The sequence below is a fragment of the Oncorhynchus tshawytscha genome, linkage group LG14 (genome assembly GCF_018296145.1).
Source record: "Oncorhynchus tshawytscha isolate Ot180627B linkage group LG14, Otsh_v2.0, whole genome shotgun sequence".
Lineage (NCBI taxonomy): Eukaryota > Metazoa > Chordata > Actinopteri > Salmoniformes > Salmonidae > Oncorhynchus > Oncorhynchus tshawytscha.
Window position 1 is genome coordinate 9,094,803 of NC_056442.1, and position 20,948 is coordinate 9,115,750.

The following is a 20,948-nucleotide window of genomic DNA, read 5'->3' on the forward strand; positions in this document are numbered from 1 at the left end:
TAGCACAAACCAGGGCCCTTACCGCATGAATGACACATTTCAAACCTCCATATATACTATGTAGGCCTTAATATAACAACTCTTTATTACTCTCAAATCAAACTACCTATATAACTGTATATCAAATCAACCCCTATACCCTACCCCTAGACGCTACTAATGGTTAGTGTGAATACTAAATCAACCCCTATACCCTACCCCTAGACACTACTAATGGTTAGTGTAAATACCAAATCAACCCCTATACCCTACCCCTAGATGCTACTAATGGTTAGTGTGAATACCAAATCAACCCCTATACCCTACCCCTAGACACTACTAATGGTTAGTGTGAATACTAAATCAACCCCTATACCCTACCCCTAGACACTACTAATGGTTAGTGTAAATACCAAATCAACCCCTATACCCTACCCCTAGACACTACTAATGGTTAGTGTAAATACCAAATCAACCCATATACCCTACCCCTAGACGCTACTAATGGTTAGTGTGAATACCAAATCAACCCCTATACCCTACCACTAGACAATACTAATGGTTAGCGTAAATACCAAATCAACCCCTATACCCTACCCCTAGACACTACTAATGGTTAGTGTGAATACCAAATCAACCCCTATACCCTGCCCCTAGACACTACTAATGGTTAGTGTGAATACCAAATCAACCCCTATACCCTGCCCCTAGACACTACTAATGGTTAGTGTGAATACCAAATCAACCCCTATACCCTACCCCTAGACGCTACTAATGGTTAGTGTGAATACCAAATCAACCCCTATACCCTACCCCCAGACACTACTAATGGTTAGTGTGAATACCAAATCAACCCCTATACCCTACCCCTAGACACTACTAATGGTTAGTGTGAATATCAAATAAACCCCTATACCCTGGCCCTAGACACTACTAATGGTTAGTGTGAATATCAAATAAACCCCTATACCCTACAGCTAGACACTACTAATGGTTAGTGTGAATATCAAATAAACCCCTATACCCTACAGTAGACACTACTAATGGTTAGTGTGAATACCAAATCAACCCCTATACCCTACCCCTAGACACTACTAATGGTTAGCGTGAATACCAAATAAACCACTATACCCTACAGCTAGACACTACTAATGGTTAGTGTGAATACCAAATCAACCCCTATACCCTACCCCTAGACACTACTAATAGTTAGTGTAAATACCAAATCAACCCCTATACCCTACCCCTAGACACTACTAATGGTTAGTGTGAATAACAAATAAACCCCTATACCCTCCACATAGTCACTATTACCCTACTCCTTGACACTACATTTGAAACTCTACTTCTTCAAAGAGTATCTTAAATAATCCCACAGCACCCCTCCTCGTACCACTTCCTTCCCTAAGGGTGCCTAAGACTCACACTTCACTCCCCCCCCACTAGCACTGACTTTGCTAATAGCTGCTTTATTGAGTAAAAATGTACTTACTATGACTGAGATATATGGTTGTCTTAAGATAAATGTAAGTTGCTCTGGATAAGAGTGTCCTCTAAACGACTACAATGAACAAAATGTCATCTCTAAAAGAGAACGACAAAGTAACACTGAATGGAAAAAGTGTCCCACGCTACTGCAACACCACAACCAGGGCCATTTCCAGACAACAAAAAATATATAATAAATGAAATACAAAACAATGACAAAACCGTTTTTTCCCAAAGGGGGGGAAACCTCTTGGCTCCTTCAGTTGTGAGCCCAGTGTGTTAGAGTTGAAGCCGTCCAATAAATAACCATGTTTCACTCTAACTCTGTGACTTGGCCCAAATTCTTCCCAACTACGGTTTTAATTCGCTGAAGCAGTTGAGCAGACCACATTAAACCCTATTCACAACTGAAACCACCCCCAGTTCTTCAACAAGACCGTCAACCCAGGGCTACTATGTGGCGCACCAGGGAGCCTCTCCATCACACATAATGGCTGCCGTAAATAACACGCTGCTACAGGAACATAAACCCACAGTCGCAGGGCTGGTGCCAAGTTAGAGCTGGACCTAGCTGCAACCGGGACCAAACCCAAAACGAGTTCCAATACCACGACTAGTTAGACCCGGAGTTGAACAACTGAACATGAGTTGAAATAATCGTTTTTGAAAGTTTTGTGACCTTTTTGGAAACTAGACCTTTTCTCTTTCAAAAGGGATGCGTTTTCTATCATAAAATGAGCCAACTCTAACATAAACCGTTTTAAACACAGGCACAGTTCAAAAAACAAACAAAAATCTGAAATCAGAAAATGAAAGGTAAATTGTACTGGACTTATTGCAATTTAAATTACTTTACATCAAAAATGTTTCGACCAATTGTTCAAACACCCACACTAATTACCTAAAGATGTTTACTGTATGTGAATATCACCTCTATATACAAAGGTCAAATTTGCCTCAAACACAACTGCGAATGACCTTGTTCAGTGATTTGTCCTGCGTTCCTACAATTGTCCATTGGCCGTGCCTTTTGTTAACCACATCTACTTAAAAACACCCCAGGCACAACAACCATGCGATTAAAAAAAAAAAAATGTCTCAACCCCAAATGGCACCCTATTCCCTACATACTACTCGATAATCTCCCTAAGGGCCGTGGTCAAAAGTAGTTCACTACATAGGGAATAGGGTGCCATTTGGAACGGGTGCCCCTACGTCTTCATACTAAGCCTTGCCAAGAGCTTCAATAACAACACACGTGTAACAGCATACCTTACATTAAAAGCAGTCTTCTGCTTTTGCTCAATGTATAATTTCTGCCATTTAACAAGGCCCAGAACTGTTAAATACAACTTTAAGATACCTGTACGTTGCCAGAAAATCCAAACGAGACATTACAGTATTTCACAGCTGAAGTATTTGCTGTCCACAGACTTTATATGCGTTTGGCAATTGGCCTTGCCCAGTGATAGCAAGCCTGATAATTGAAAGCATACTCTTAACGAGCTAAAAACCAACCACTGACATTTAGCTGCAGCTAGACTAGACTACATTCAGTCTTTTCAAACGGAGGATCAACTCGATGTGAGAAAAACTGATCAGGCAATCAGTAGAAAAGCTAGCATAAGCATTCTTTCTAAAGCGACATTTACCCTGACGACTCGAGTGACTAAAAAAGGAGATACCTCTGATTATGATTAGCTTGCACGGTAGTAGACTGTCTTCACTGATGTTCTCCCCTCTCTGTCCTGTAGATGGCCTTCTCTTCCTAAGAGAACTGTCAATGCCCATATTCACAAAGTGTCTCAAGAGTAAGGAGTGCTGGTCTAGGATCAAGTCCTACTTGTCCATATAATCTTATCGATTGTGATCTAAAAGGAAAAACTGATCCTAGAACATTTATAATACTGTTCTACTAATACTCAGTCATATAATCTGCCAGATGAGATGCTTCATGATTCTGCTGACTCATCAAGGTTTAGCGAGTGGCTCTGCCTAGGGATTGTAGCTGGGTATTCAGGATTAACATTGAACTCAATGGGATTATCATGCTATTACCTGGGAAGGTCACGGTGGGGAAATAAGCAAGGCTAGTGATTTCATCCAAATATTACTACAGCATTGTTCAGTGAAAAGTGAAACATTGGACTGCCTAGTCAGTTGCACAACTGAGTGCGATTCAACCGAAATGTGTCTTCCGCATTTAACCCAACCCCTGTGAAACAAGGCATGGGATTTGGAGCTGGGTGTACGCATACAATCTATCACTAGGGAAATATATACATATTGTATAAACATAGAATCATAACCTCAAAGCATGTCTCTGTCATATTATACAGCATATGTAACTGGGCTTGATTGCTCCATGTTATAGTAACCCAGTTGCACTAGACACAGTCCTAGCATGGCTGTGTAATTCTACAGCATTGTGTTGTCATTTATTCATAAGTGACAGACAGGGTTCTCAGTAGTGAATTACTAGACCTTCCGTAACCCCCTGATACCCCTCCGTGATCCGGAGGAGATTTTAAATTAATTAGAGACGACTGCGTCTCTCAAGGCCACATTGTGCACCAGCTGCAGTCTGTGCAATGCCACATTGTGCACAAGATGTAGTCTGTACAATGTTATTAGTGAATGTGTGTGTGTGTGTGTGTGTGTGTGTGTGTGTGTGTGTGTGTGTGTGTGTGTGTGTGTGTGTGTGTGTGTGTGTGTGTGTGTGTGTGTGTGTGTGTGTGTGTGTGTGTGTGTGTGTGTGTGTGTGTGTGTGTGTGTGTGTGTGTGTGTGTGTGTGTGTGTGTGTGTGTGTGTGTGTGTGTCCCTCTCTCACTCAATAATCTCTTCATTACACAGTGCACCTCAGTTTGAGGCTGGGAGGCTCTCGCTGAATCAAAGGTCTGGAGGATATCTCCTTGGCCCAGTACTGCAACACAAACATCAGGGACACAAAACACTGTGCAGTTTCCTCCTCCTTCATCAATAATACATGCAGTTTACTGTCTGCCTGCCTGTCTGCCTGCCAGGCTGGCAGTATATTGACCAGCCTGGATTCTGCTAGAAGAAGTGTAACAAGGGGATTTGTCTGACTGGCAAACTGTAGGCTAAACAATGTGTGTTCACTGCAATGCAGAATACAGGTACTTACCTTCTATTATGACAACAACAACAACAACAAAATGCTTTAAAAAGTAGCATGTCGTGTAGCATTTTTGCCTGAAGTGAATTTACTCTTTAAGCCCAATTGCATTGAAATAATACATTTTCTAAATAATAATTTCATTTCTGGCAGGTTCTTAGTAGTAGCTCTGCCCTTGGAACATTGAGCAGGTAACAATTACCATAATATCCATATTTAAATTGCAGTATAAAATATGATTATATTCTTGAACATGGCCATTTGCGAAAAGAATACTTATCTTTGAAATACAGAGGATGGCGTAAACCAAATCTCATGCTATTCCCTAGAAATCACTGCCCTACAGATCCCTGGGGAGTCCATAAATTCAATTATCATGCAGGGCCAACCATTACATTAGAGCCTGGCAATTGCTCTCATGCAGGCAGCAACTGCAGATGTACAGCATACACACACCCCGGGATATGGTAAACCGTATGAGTGGCCCATTTATCATTGCCAAGGGACCCACACCCTGTCCATTCACACACAAAAAGAGAAAGAGATGGAAATAAAAAGAGAGAGGGAGAAAGACAGACACAAAGAGAGACAGGCACACACACACAAACACACAGAAACGTAAAACAAACACACACACACGTACACACATATACAAACACAAACTCAGAAATAAAAGAAATGTCCCTTTTTCAGGACCCTGTCTTGCAAAGATAATTCGTAAAAATCCAAATAACTTGACAGATCTTCATTGTAAAGGGCTTAAACACTGTTTCCCATGCTTGTTCAATGAACCATAAACAATTAATGAATATGAACCTGTGGAACGGTCGTTAAGACACTAACAGCTTACAGACGGTAGGCAATTAAGGTCACAGTTATGAAAACTTAGGACACTAAAGAGGCCTTTCTACTGACTCTGAAAAACAACAAAATAAAGATGCTCAGGCTCCCTGCTCATCTGTGTGAAAGTGCCTTAGGCACGCTGCAAGGAGGCATGAGGACTGCAGATGTGGCCAGGGCAATAAATTGCAATGTCCGTACTGTGAGACGCTTAAGACAGGGCTACAGGGAGACAGGATGGACAGCTGATTGTCCTCGCAGTGGAGGACCATGTGTAACAACACCTGCACAGGATCGGTACATCCGAACATCACACCTGCAGGACAGGTACAGGATGGCAACAGCAACTGCCCGAGTTACACCAGGAATGCATAATCCCTCCATCAGTGCTCAGACTGTCAGCGAATAGGCTGAGAAAGGCTAGACTGAAAGGCCTGTTCTAAGGCACCTGCCAGACATCACCGGAAACAACGTTGCCTATGGGCACAAACCCACCGTCGGTATACCAGACAGGACTGGCAAAAATGCTCTACACTGACGAGTCTGGGTTTTGTCTCACCAGAGGTGATGGTCGGATTCGCGTTTATCGTCGAAGGAATGAGCGTTACACCGAGGGTAGTACTCTGGAGCGGGATCGATTTGGAGGTGGAGGGTCCATCATGGTCTGGGGCGGTGTGTCACAGCATCATCGGACTGAGCTTGTTGTCATGCAGGCAATCTCAACGCTGTGTGTTACAGGAAAGACATCCTCCTCCCTCATGTGGTACCCTTCCTGCAGGCTCATCCTGACATGACCCTGCAGCATGACAATGCCACCAGCCATACTTCTCGCTCTGTGCGTGATTTCCTGCAAAACAGGAATGTCAGTGTTCTGCCATGGCCAGCGAAGAGTCCAGATCTCAATCCCATTGAGCACGTCTGGGCCTGTTCGATCGGGGAATGGGGCTAGGGCCATTTCCCCCAGAAATGTCCGGGAACTTGCAGGTGCCTTGGTGGAAGAGTGGGGTAACATCTCACAGCAAGAACTGGCAAATCTGGTGCAGTCCATGAGCAAGAGATGCACTGCAGTACTTAATTCAGCTGGTGTAATACTGACTGTTACTTTTGATTTTGACCCCCCCTTTGTTCAGGGACACATTATTCCATTTCTGTTAGTCACGTGTCTGTGGAACTTGTTCACTTTATGTCTCAGTTGTTGAATCTTATGTTCATACAAATATTTACAAGTTTGCTGAAAATATACGCAGTTGACAGTGAGAGGACGCTTCTTTTTTTGCTGAGTTTACACACAGAAAGGTAAGCACACACACACCACCCAACAGTACATGTGCACCGTTCAGAGAATGCTGGCTCTGTAGGCCTGGCTGTGACTGCTCGTCAACCATCTCAATGTGTGAAACCACTATGGGAGAGAGGGATCCCAGTGAAGGTCCCCGTAGTGGTTTCACACATTGAGATGGGTGACGAGGGGTGACAGCCATCACTGGGATCCCTCTCTCCCTGCACATGGCTGATAAGCCCCAATCTGTAGAGACAGCACCTGAGTCCCCAGCGGTCCCCAGTCCCTCATCAGTGTCAAAGGTCCTCCAAACAGCTGTCAAAGGTATCTCCATGCTGTCTCCACACAGACCTCAGTCGACCACACAGACGTCAACCATAGAAATACAAGGAAAATACTACAGAATGAAAATATACTATTATACCAGCACCATTCTAGAATAGAAGTAATGCTATTTCTAGGACTTCAACTCACTAGGCTATCCCGTTCTTTCTTTTTTCTAGCTTATAGCTAGAATGCATAGGCATTTTGGTTTATTATCCATTTGGCCTACTGCTCTGTATGTTTGTCCTGATCTCTTTTAAAGACTCAGATCTGTAACGGTACCTTGCATTTTCCCCATGAATTACCACTGGTGCATTTGGATCCTTTGGAGTAAATGGGACTTGTTGAAATGCCTAGAATGTTGATGTTGATGAGAAAATGTTGCAATCCATTTCGCTAGAGTTTCATTCAAGCGTGAGCGAATCGCATGCAGTAATCAAGGAAGGAGAAAATAAAGTGGTTTGTGTGTGTAGACCTGCACGTGCGTGGATGCATGTGTCAAAGAAAGCTGTACGCATCTACACTTTATGACGGGTCTATTAAGCTGTGATGCCATGGTGTTACCAGCGTGTTTCACACAAAGTGCAGCGTTTATTTTCCCCACGTTGTTTAGACGGCCGTTTCCAGTGGTCATAATCTCAGCCAGCGTTTTAAAATGGCCCTTTATTGTACAGCCAGCACGACCAAAGCAGCAGCAGCACCTAGCGACCTCAGATCTCGATCTCTCTCTCTCTCTCTCAATTCAATTGACTTTATTGACATGGCAAGTTCATTATTACTTACATTGTCAAGGTATACATATCGAAAAATAAAAAATTAAATATATATTTATATATAAATAAATGGTGGGACCAACAGCAATAATAATAGTAGTAGTGGACATGGGATTACTATTAATAACAACTACAACAACAATATTAATGAGAACAACAATACATTAAAGCAATGGTAGGAGACCAGTGTCAACATGACTGAGAAGACACATGACGTGGTATGAAAGACAAAACAAAACAAGATGGGAAATATTATCGACATTACTTTGCACTTTTCACTGGCTGTCCCTCAGGTTGTGACAGGAGGACACATATTTGGCTGCCAAAACTGCACATTTTGGCTTTTCACCCAATAAATATTAGATTTTTTCTTCATCGTTTATAGTTTCAAATTCTTTGTATTGAATTATAATTTTGGGAAAGAAATATTATCTTAGGTCTGAGTATTTGTCACCGTGTAACAGGAAATGCAGCTCTGTCTCTACCTCTCCCCTGGAGCAGAGTGAGCACAGCCTGTCCTCTCTGGGCAGCCAGGTTTGTCTGTGACGACCGGTCTCTATAGCCAGACTGTGCTCACTGAGTCTGTACCTAGTCAATGTTTTCCTCAGTTTTCTATCAGTCACAGTGGTCAGATAGTCTGCCACCATGTACTGTCTGTTTAGAGCCAAATAGCATTGAAGTTTACTTAGATTTTTTGTGGTGTCTTTCCAATAGGTGATATATTTTTATTTTTGCTTTGTGATGATTTGGTTGAGCCAGATTTTATGAGTGCTGTCCTGAGGCTCTATGGGGTTGGTTTGAGTTGGTGAACTGAGCCTCAGAACCAGCTGGCTGAGGCGACTCTTCTCTTTTTTCATCTCTTGACATTGTAGATCTGTGTGATGGAATGTTTTGGGGTCACTTGTTTTTAGATGGTTGTAAAATTTGATGGCTCTTTTTTCTATTCGAATGAGGAGGGGGTATTGGCCCAATTCTGCTCTGCATGCGTTATTTAGAGTTTTTCTTTGCACTTGCAATACAGTCTTGCAAAACTCTGCATGCAGTATTTCGATTGGATGTTTGCCCCATCTGGTAAATTCATTATTAGAGATTGGACCCCAATCTTCACTGCCATATAGAGCAATTGGTTCTATAACTGATTTAAAAAATTTGAGCCAGGTTTCTAATTGGAATTTCGATTTTGATGTTCCTTTTAATGGCATAGAATGCTCTTCTCGCTTCGTCTCTCAGCTCATTCACAACCATGTGAAAGCGACCTGTGTTGCTGATATTTAGTCCTAGATATGTGTAGTTTTTGGTGTGTTCTAATAGAACTGTGTCCAAATATAATTTATATTTGTCATCCTTATTTCCAGACCTTTTTTGGAATATCATTATATTTGTTGTTTTTTAGGTTAACGGTCAGAGCCCAGGTCTGATGAAGATGATCTAGGTGCTGCTGTAGCCCCTGTAACCCCTCTTTAGTGGGAGACAGCAGCACCAGGTCACCTGCGTACAGCAGACACTTGATTTCAGTGTTGTGTAGGGTGATACCAGGTGCTGCCGATTCTTCTAATGTTTTTGCCAATTCATTAATGTAGATGTTAAATAGTGTTGGACTTATTGGGCAGCCCTGTTTCACTCCACGTCCTTGAGGGAAGAAGTCTGTTTGCTTGTTGCCAATTTTAACCTCACATTTGTTTTTAGTGTACATTGATTTAATAAAATCATATGTTTTCACTCCAATACCACTTTCTATTAGTTTATAAAAAAGACCTTTGTGCCAGTTTGAATCAAATGCTTTCTTGAAATCTACAAAACACGAGTAGATTTTGCCTTTGTTTTGGTTTACTTGTTTATCAATTAGTGTGTAAAGTGTGTAAATGCGGTCTGTTGTACGATATTTTTTTAGAAATTCAATCTGGCTTCTGCTCATGACGTTTTGTTTGTCAAGGAAATGATGTAGTCTGCTATTTATAATACTGTAGAGAATATTTCCCCAAGTTGCTGTTAACGCATATCGGGGAAAATACCTGCAGTGAGGATAATGTTGAAGAGTTTAAGTATAGCCAATTTGAATTTCTAGTCTGTATATATGATGATGTCATTTAAAATACCATCAGCACCACAGGCCTTTTTGGGTTGGAGAGTGCATAGTTTTTCCAATAATTCGTCTTCTGTAATCGGGGCATCCACAGGATTTTTTTCTCTCTCTCTCTCTCTCTCTCTCTCTCAGGATTCTGAATTCCAGGGGAAACCCGCAGCAGTGACTGGTACTGAATGAGAGGGTTTGACTGGAGAAAGACAGGCCATGCTTGTTGGAGTGACTGGGCCTGTGTTCTGCCTTCTCTGAGCCTAAACATGACCAGTTACCAGAGCTCATCATCAAATACCTTGTGGGGGGATCCAGTGTTTTTCTTCCTGACTGAGTTTGAACGGAAGGTGGCTGGGTGGGGCTGGCTGATTAAACACCCCGCAGGGCTTAAGATAATGTTTAAGCAGTAAACAGCACATTCAAGGCCTGGCAGGTATGGCTATACCAACATCTCCTTATAACCAATAAACCAATGAATATATGTCTATCATATAGGGACTCTGACAAAGTTGTCATTGCTCTTCAGTATCTTAACCTCAACTCTCATTTTACATTTTTTAAATTTTATTTCACCTTTATTTTACCAGGTAGGCCAAAACCATTCTGAGATGCTTGATACACACTTATTGCTTTTTACAAACTGCTGTAGTTTAAGTTCCGATAACAAAGACAGTCTAAGAGTCTAAGGCCCATGTAGTTGGCAGTTTCCATGGTATTGTGTAACTGTACCCCCCCCTCCATTTAAAACACTAGCTAAAGTTAAGGCTTGCATCATAAAGACGACTTCATAATGCATTCTTTCCCTACACAATACAATCATAACACTGTAACCTAACGTGTCCCAGAGGAGGTAGTCTCTCTCTCTCTCTCTGTCTCTCTCGCACGCTGAAGGCGGAGAAGAGAGCCTAACTAGTTAAAGAGGAGGCATCAGACACTGGAGGCTCAGAGATGCACACTTCAAAGTCTACAGCATTTAATCTGTCGTCCTCTGGAGGCGGTGTGTGTGTGTGTGTGCGTGTGTCTGTCGGTATCTGTATATCATTACGTGTCTGTGTATGTGAGGAGGTTACTCTTAGGGGCAGAGTGCCTCTCGTTCACCCTGCCATCACATTAACAATTATCTCCCTGATGCAGCCCTCTCTTTTGATTTCTATTAAGGACCCTAAAGAGCATGCCTGAGCTCCCAGAGGAGAGGAGCATCTCCCAGGCATGTGTGTGAGATGGGGTACTCCAGGAGGGATAATCCCAATTTCAAATGGAGCTCAGAGACACACACACACACCCCACATTCTTCTTTTACCACTCCCTTCCCCTCCTCCTGTCTGGCACAGATAACTCATCCCTCCTTCGCCCCCCTTTCCTCACACACACACACCCGGAGTTGTAATTAGCATGGCATCCACTCTCATGACTCGAAGAAGCAGTACTCAGAGGAAGCCACACACAGCCAGGCAGTAGATATTTCCCTCCGAGCTCTTCACTAAGGTCAGAGGCTGATCAGTCTCTTAGTCTGACTGACTACAGTACGAGGTGCTGACACACAGAGTTTCCCCAATGAGATAAGAGCTATGTGTGAAACGTCCTTCTCTTGTGCTGCGACTGTATGGAATTGGCTAAAGTGAGCCTCAACGTGACTCTGATTGCGTGGTCACGCATGACCTTGTCGACGGCTACAGCACACCTCAGGAACCGCAATGCGCAAATAAATACACTGGGTAGGTCGTTCTCAACAGGCACAAACTAACATCCAAGTGTTTTCCAAAGACTCCATGGTAAAACCCCACTGCCTCAGTGGGGTGCTTCCAGGAAACATTTCTATTACCATCTATTTCTATACGTCATTTAGCAGATGCTTTCATCCAGAGCAACTTACAGTAGTAAGTGCATACATTTTCATACTGGTCCGAATCTACAACCCTGGCATTGCAAGCACCATGCTCTACCAACTGAGCCATACAGGACCGTCTATACAAAGAAGGCTATGTACAGTATGCGGTCATTGTCATGATGCGTATGCTAGCCACTCTATTCAGTATGTAGTGTGTTGTTACGAGCCCAGGCTGTTAGCTCGGTATTCTCAGGAGGACTTCTAGAACGCTCGAGACCACTACGAGAAAGCATTGTAGATATGGCTATCCTAGAGTATGTCAATCTCAAGTCTGCTTTAGGGTTGCTGCCGTAGTGCTCTTTTATGAATCTATTTGGGGCTGTAATGAATTTACCGGAGTTCTAAAGTTGTAAACAGAGTCCAAGGCCGTGGTCAGCTGGTATCTGCTCTGTCACACTGTCGGTCCCCTCTCTCCGAGCCCTACCTCACGCCCTCCACGTCTGGCTCCCTGGTCTACTTTCCCCTTGTTATATAACCACTGTGTTTGTGTGTGTGTGTGTGTGTGTGTGTGTGTGTGTGTGCATGCGTTACATTTGACGTTATCCCTGAAATCTGCTGCACTAATGTCCCATAATATGGGTTGACAATACCATGGCGATGGGAGCAAGACCTAGAATTGCCACCCAGAAAAGTGCTGCAAGACCCAACGTAAATATATGTTTTTAGTTCAGGAAAGTTATCAGTGCAGTGACCTTGGTCGATGACCGAGCAGGACTGGCATGCCTACAACTGTGGGCTGTGGGGTTTAGGCTGATAGTGTGTGTGTGTGTGTGTGTGTGTGTGTGTGTGTGTGTGTGTGTGTGTGTGTGTGTGTGTGTGTGTGTGTGTGCTTGTGTGTGTTTGTGCGTGTGCGCTTGTGTGTGTGCATGTGTGTGTGTGTAAGACAGCATCAACAGTACCATTGTTCCTTCGCTTTTGCTTCGTGCGACTTCCCTCTGCAGGCGAGCCACGGCCAGCTTCTCCCTGAACAAAAGAAAGAGTGAGAGACAGAGAGAGAAAGACGTAAAGAAAGAGAACGAGAGGAGAGAAAGAGCGAGAGAGAGAGAGAGAGAACAAGAGACGAGTGAATAGCTGATCGTTTTTCATTGGGACACAGTCAGGCAGGCCTGCCACCTCTCTCTGTCAGTGCTCCACACACTGTGTTCTGCCAAACAACTAGCACTGTGGTATACCAACACATCAACAAACATCAAACAGAAAGGGTATAGGGGGCAGCAACTAGACACTACACACTAAACAGAGACACACTAGCCTGCGCCTTGATAAAAATAGCACACAAAAAGCACAAAAAGAATTCCACATTGACAACCATAAACATCCACTCAGTCATAGAGATACAGCGTCTAGCGTTCTATTTCTATGAAAACCGTAGAACAGACAAACCCCCCACTCTCACATGAGCTTAATCATTTTGCTAATGAGAGAAAGCAGTGCGTTCATGTACTGGCACTGATAATGATGGCCTCTTTAGAGCTTTTCCCAAGGTATCACGGCCTGACTGACTAACAGCTCTCTCGGCCAGGCATGCCTTCCATTATAACAACATACCATAACATGTTTGAAAGCTACAGACATGAGGAATTGCACTGCTGTGGTTTCAATGCCAGCCAGCCAGCCATCACTTTGTTAGCCCACAAAACAACGCTTAGTATTCCATATTACTGGTAGCTACCTGTCTGGAACCAACAGACAAGACAACTCCTCTAGGCCAGACATACCTTCCATATTACTGGTAGCTACCTGTCTGGAACCAACAGACAAGACAACTCCTTTAGGCCAGGCATACCTTCCATATTACTGGTAGCTACCTGTCTGGAACCAACAGACAAGACAACTCCTTTAGGCCAGGCATACCTTCCATATTACTGGTATCTACCTGTCTGGAACCAACAGACAAGACAACAACAGACAAGACAACCTCTAGGCCAGGCATACCTTCCATATTACTGGTAGCTACCTGTCTGGAACCAACAGACAAGACAACTCCTCTAGGCCAGGCATACCTTCCATATTACTGGTAGCTACCTGTCTGGAACCAACAGACAAGACAACTCCTTTAGGCCAGGCATACCTTCCATATTACTGGTAGCTACCTGTCTGGAACCAACAGACAAGACAACTCCTTTAGGCCAGGCATACCTTCCATATTACTGGTAGCTACCTGTCTGGAACCAACAGACAAGACAACTCCTCTAGGCCAGGCATACCTTCCATATTACTGGTAGCTACCTGTCTGGAACCAACAGACAAGACAACTCCTTTAGGCCAGGCATACCTTCCATATTACTGGTAGCTACCTGTCTGGAACCAACAGACAAGACAACTCCTTTAGGCCAGGCATACCTTCCATATTACTGGTAGCTACCTGTCTGGAACCAACAGACAAGACAACTCCTTTAGGCCAGGCATACCTTCCATATTACTGGTAGCTACCTGTCTGGAACCAACAGACAAGACAACTCCTTTAGGCCAGGCATACCTTCCATATTACTGGTAGCTACCTGTCTGGAACCAACAGACAAGACAACTCCTCTAGGCCAGGCATACCTTCCATATTACTGGTAGCTACCTGTCTGGAACCAACAGACAAGACAACTCCTTTAGGCCAGGCATACCTTCCATATTACTGGTAGCTACCTGTCTGGAACCAACAGACAAGACAACTCCTTTAGGCCAGGCATACCTTCCATATTACTGGTAGCTACCTGTCTGGAACCAACAGACAAGACAACTCCTCTAGGCCAGGCATATACCTTCCATATTACTGGTAGCTACCTGTCTGGTACCAACAGACAAGACAACTCCTCTAGGCCAGGCATATACCTTCCATATTACTGGTAGCTACCTGTCTGGAACCAACAGACAAGACAACTCCTCTAGGCCAGGCATACCTTCCATATTAGCAACATATCTGAAGGCAAGAAACAAGAAGAGGTACTGTAATGCTGTGGTTTCATTGCCCACCAGCCACCATTGTTAGCCCACAAAATAACTCTTAGCATTAGTAATAGGGCAATTTCACAGCATCGGAATTGCGCTGAGACGCCAACAAAGAGTTTATTCTGTGACTTACCTGGGGAAAGTCCTGTGTAAAAAAGACTACTAAGGTAGAAGCTATATAGTAGATGAATACAGATATAGTAGAATATGGATGGTGAAGTCCCCACTGAATTAGCAGTTTGTAAGACACTACTCGCTGACGCCAGCTAAGAAAGTTCTGGTTTGTGTGTCATCCAACTGCTGTATGTGAGGAAAGGGAAAGAGAGACAAATTCAATTACGCAAAGCCTTGGCACGCTGACTGATTAAGAAACAGTGACGCTGTGAATCCGACCGGAAGTTGATGCTATGAATCTGAGCGTAAGTTGACATGCCCTATTAAGACACGCAAACACAAACACACACACATACGGGCACACGCATGCGCACGCACACGCACACGCACATGCACGCGTGCACACACACACACACACACACACACACACACACACACACACACACACACACACACACACACACACACACACACACACACACACACACACACACAGTAACTGGAATGGTTACTAACAGGAGTGGGAGTGTGTTGCCGTGTGTTTCAGGTGTAGCGTGTAGGATCACATGGGGATGTGTGTGTGTGTGTGTGTGTGTGTGTGTGTGTGTGTGTGTGTGTGTGTGTGTGTGTGTGTGTGTGTGTCACCTTGTGAGAAACACCTGAACTTCTGTAACTCGTCACCACGTCTTCACTGTTTCCCTAACTGGCAACTCATCACATACCCTGCTGCTACTGTTCATTATCTCTCCTGTTGCCTAGTAACCTTACCCCTACCCATATACATATCTACCTCTATTACCTCATAGCCCAGCATATCGACTCGGTACTGGTACCACGTGTATATAGCCAAGTTATCGTTACTCAATGTGTATTTATTCCTTGTGTTATCTTTTTATTATTATAATTTTTTCTCTCTCTGCATTGTAGGGAAGTAAGCATTTCCCTGGTAATCTACACCTGTTGTTTATTAAGCAAGTCTTTGTTATGTCTGCGAGCTAGAGATGTAAGGGGTTAAGTTTCAGGCCACTTATTCACAGACATGTTACAGGGGGCAGGAAACTTGAACTGCGCCCGTTGAGAAAACCACTGCCAAAAATAGAGCCATTTGACATTCTGTGTTAAACATAATTACAGTAATTGGTACATTTTTAACAGGCAGTCAAAACAATATTTCAACATGGCAACATTTGACTCCAATTTCAGCCCTGAGAATGTGGACGGGTGGTATTTGAATAGTATCCTGTAAGTAAGGGTTGGAGGGGAAAAAACGGCCTGGGTAATGGACGACCCATTTTGCATATTTGATCCTGACATCATGTGGCATCTGCATTTCAACTACATCCACGTTAGCCCAATTCTGCTGATCTGTTTATCTGGGAACGGCTAGGATAGTCTGTCCATGACCAGCTGTGTAAACCTACCTCTCAAAAGAGAAACAGAACGAGAGTCAGTCCTAAAAGCTATAATGACAAACATTCCAGATATCAGAAGTCATCCTCCTTGAGTTGCGATAGGGGGTTATAAATATATATAAATATAAGGCTCTGTTCCCATATGTCACACTGGCATACAGTACCACTTACTAGAATGTATGGGGCATGTGTTCTAATTAAATGGTATAGTAGTATGGAATTGGAACATGGCCAAGATGTGTTCCGATGCTCTGATCCCATGTTTGATCGAACACAGGCGGAAGGGAAGCATGCTGCATGCTCACACAGCTAGCTGTCCACCGTTGACCATGTCTTTGTGAATGTTTTTCATCTCAATACTTCATTGAAACCCCAGCTGCATCCAAACCCTCCTCCCTTCATCCCTGCTTTTTCCCCCCCCTGCTCTTTGAACACGGTTAGGGGGCTTCGGGAGCGAGTGCATTCCAACGGCAGCGAAGGGCAGACAGATCGGGGTTGGCACCTCGCTGGCCTCCAGCAGTTCCCAGTCACCTGGAATCATCTGGCACTGCCCGCACCAGTGCTCAGTCCGTGCCCACAGTCTGCCCACAATATATCCACCACGAGCAGTTGGGCCAGTGGAGAGCAGGAACGCAGCTTGACTAGCTCCACGCTTCAGTGAAGCAGGCCCAACCACCTAACAACCCCCCACCCCCCCCGCGGACGCCCCACCGCTTCCCACGCCTCGCACAAGCTGCTGCAGCGAAGGGCAACGGGCCAAGGACCAGGGAGGGCCAAGCTCTGCCCCCAGGCTGACACCACGGGCAGGGCAGGGGAAAGGGAGGGCGCCCCAACCATCCCATATCCCACATGCCATCTCATCGCTCGCCCTATAGGGCTAAGGGTACTTTTGGCAATATGTACTAACAGTACGAACGCTAAGCCAAAAAACTCCATTTGATTGGTTACTGGAGAGTATTGGACCAGAACTATACTGAAACATTATTCATCAGGCTCCATATGTTTCTGAACTAGATCTGTCACATCTAGTTCTGATCCAGGATCAGCTATCATGATCAGCTGTCAGTTGTCCACCCACCCACATGATACTTTATTGGTCTTTTCCTCATTGGGATGTTGTTATTCAGGCACAATCACAGCAACATCACCTTCCTTTAGGATTCATATGACAGCCTAGAAGGAGCCGAGGCGAGGTGAGGGAAGGTGTGTGTGTGAATACAGATCAAATCAGCCCTGTTTCCCCAGACATTCTCCCACATTCTCCAGGCTAACCAATCTTCACCATCTCTAGATTGTTTTCGTCGTCACGTGAGAGACAACGAGCGTGGCTGCTTTGGCGTCGGAGCATCCCAGCGTGCAAAGACATGATCTGGCGAGGGGCGGGAGGATCAATCATTCTCCGGGAGATGTTATTTGCCAACCTGAGCTGACACGTTCGCCCCAAGACAAGCTTTGAAATGCATTGTGGGAGGCAGCTCGTTGTGCTGCGTTTTTTTCTTTTATCCTCATTGTTCCATTGTCAACCATTGTCCCTTGTGTGAGGTTGTGTGGTTTAAGTCTATTTTGTCAAGTCTAAGTTTGTCTGATGAGGAAAGATGGGAATTTACAAAGAAAATAGTTATCCTTGTTCATGATACTTAGGGTTACTCTGTAGTCCAAACTACACATTCATACACTGGCAAGCCAACCCTACCTCTCTGTCCTATCAAAACCATTGCCGCAACGCTACTGCGTACGTAACAATGAGAAAGTGACATACTGCCTTCAGGTAGCCTAGCGTGTAGAGCACTGGGCCAGTAACCGAAAGGTCGCTGGTTCAAACACACGAGCAGACAAGGTGAAAAATCTGTTGATGTGCCCTTGAGCAAGGCACTTAACCTTAATTTGCTCCAGGGGTGAAGTACTACTATGGCAGACCCTGTAAAACAACATATTTCACTGCAGCTATCCGGTGTATGTGACAATAGAACACCGTCCATGGTTGTACGCTACAAATAGTCATGCCGGGGAAGAATTTGGCTAAAACAGGAAATCGACCTCACCATCCACTACATAATAATGAAAACTCATCTCCTGCAATGCCAGCTCTCACAGTCTATACTCTAAACACACCACTCTGGGAAAAGGATGCCAGAATAAAATAGCCCTCCGTTAGAGTTAATACAAGGCTTACATAAGCCAACGGAACATCTAAACCATGACATTATCTCGATCTGAGTAAACCACAAATGTACACAGAGTGAAGTGGATGGGAAGCATAAATGTTTGGATGATGATGAGTCCCCATGCATTTATGTATTAGCTGAGTTTTAACTCTGCAGGTGAACAAATCTGGTGTGTGTGTGTGTGTGTGTGTGTGTGCATGTGACTAAAAGTGTGTGTGTGTGTTTGGAGAGACCTTGCCGGTTGCCTCTCTTTTTGGCCAGGGTCATTTCCTTCCATGGAGCGTCAGGCCAATGAGTTTGTTCTGGCGCTTATTAAGTTATAGCATCCATTAGAAAGCAATCATGGCTAATGCCCCCGCGTGTGTGTGCACGTGCATCTACGCACATGAATGTTATGCAGTTACAGCCATGTCACTAGAAAACGTTCCCCCTTAGCACTGAGAGGCAGGGAGATGCTGCTACATCTACCACCCACATCTGGGGGTCTGACCTCTGGTACCCTGTCCAGACCTGGGCTACACGGGAGAACAGTGGGAGGTTGGAGCCATATGTTATCACCTCACACACACCAATGAAATGAGGAGATCAGATGGCCAATGACTGTTACCACAACCGCATGCATCAATAATGGAGGACATGAAACATGATGAGGTTTCTTTGAAAACACACAAAGAACACCTCTATATCTATCATTGGGAAGCTATACGGGGCTGGACACAAAAGCGATGTTTTGGATAAGAATGGCTCCATCTTTAAAGACATTTTATCACTTTATAAATTATGGAAAACCTTAATAGAGAATAGCCAGTGAACGAACCATGAACCTTTTCAGGGGCAGAGACGTATTTTACAAAATACAGTAGGAAAGGTTCAAATGGGATGATGTTCACATATTATGTGCTTTGCCAATAGCCTTATCTTCTGAAATTACAACACATATGTTCACAGATTCATTTCCACACAATAAGAAAACCCAAGGACCTTTAGCTCATACTACCCATCAACGATCAGTAACAGTCACACAAAACACTAATCCTCTGTCCAATGACAGCTATGGCAAATTTAGCTCTGAAGCCTTGGGTCCCCCCACACACACACACACACACACACACACACACACACACACACACCTCCCCCAGTCTCTCTAAACATTCTCTTATTGGGCATGTCACGGCTGACCTCGATTGTTTCTAAACCACATCAGCCACAGTCAGACGCATTCCACCTCAGATGGAACGAAACACTCCGACAGAACAGATGTACTCTGAAATGGCATCCGATGCCCCGCCATCACAAGACAGTTCACAGACAGAATACAGACAGTCGGCTCGGGCACGATGAATGGAGATTCTGAATCATCAGACTCAAATCACTGCAGGTGTTCAGTGTTGGAACCAGACGCAAACGTGCACAGATACACACACACACACGTATGCATGCATGCACACAAACATACACGCACACCACACACTGTAGGCTATTTTCACCATCTATGTCAAACCCCAGTCATTCAGGTATATGCTCATGTTCCGATGTGTAATCATGTGTGTATCACTCCTATAATTGTGTTTATCTGTCCATTCCTTTCCCCATGGAGCCAGTGTTGATGTCACACTGACCAACACGTGACAACAACTATCACAAGCTTTTCATTCGCTCTGCAGTGGGCCCTTCAAAATGCACTGACTGCCTCTCAATATGGGGGGACACACTCTTAAGCCTCACACACACACACACACACACACACACACACACACACACACACACACACCATACCCCATTATGGCTGTTTACTGCTGACTCATCCAGGCTAGTTTTAAAGGCCACCCCTGGTCCCTTTTTACTCATTGTGAATGGGAAGCCATCGACCATCGTTTCAGAGGCAACGCAAACACTGTCCCCTTTTACAGCAGCAGACAAACAAGTCAGTCCTCTAGAATAGACACAAAGGTACGGGTCAACACTGGCTCTCGTTCTCTCAAGGGTCTCCGGTCTCCCCGGAGAGGCCATTACAACGTGTTAGCTATGTCACACACTGACACACACATAAGGATGTGGACACACACACACACACACGCACACACACGAACACCTCTATGAAAGAGAGTGCCGGGTACCAGCAGCCAATACAGTTCTGACCCCACTGAGCCAAATAAAAAGTAAAGAAACGGCAAGTGGATGAGGTCTGCTTGTTTCTCACACAATTATCCTGTGATTTACAATTGGGATAGATGGGAGCTGAAGTTTGTTGACATTCCCGAGGCTCGGTTAGCCTCAATCTGAAGCCATGGGCCGCATGTAACTCAAAGTGCTGATTTAGGATCAGTTTCGCCTTTTATATCACAATGAATAAGATTACATCGACAGGGGGAACCGGATCCTACATCAGCACTCCAACTGAGAGGCTTGACACATACGCTCCAGTTCATTCTCAACAAATGTCATAAATGGTTTTGTTTCTAAAAAAAGGGCTTTCTTTAAATCGTGTGAAAAGATCAATCAAGAGATGTTACTAGAATGGTTTGACACCTGTCCT

The 20,948-nt window shown here is 44.3% G+C and overlaps 1 protein-coding gene across 1 annotated transcript in view; it reads right to left on the bottom strand.

Annotated features, from left to right (window-relative positions):
* LOC112266486 (nck-associated protein 5) overlaps nucleotides 1-20,948 on the bottom strand; it is a 163,203-nt gene that overhangs the window by 79,795 nt on the left and 62,460 nt on the right. The window contains exon 4 of the mRNA XM_042296645.1: nucleotides 12,681-12,744. Coding sequence (XP_042152579.1) covers nucleotides 12,681-12,744 — 64 coding nt within the window. The remainder of the gene's footprint in view (nucleotides 1-12,680; nucleotides 12,745-20,948) is intronic.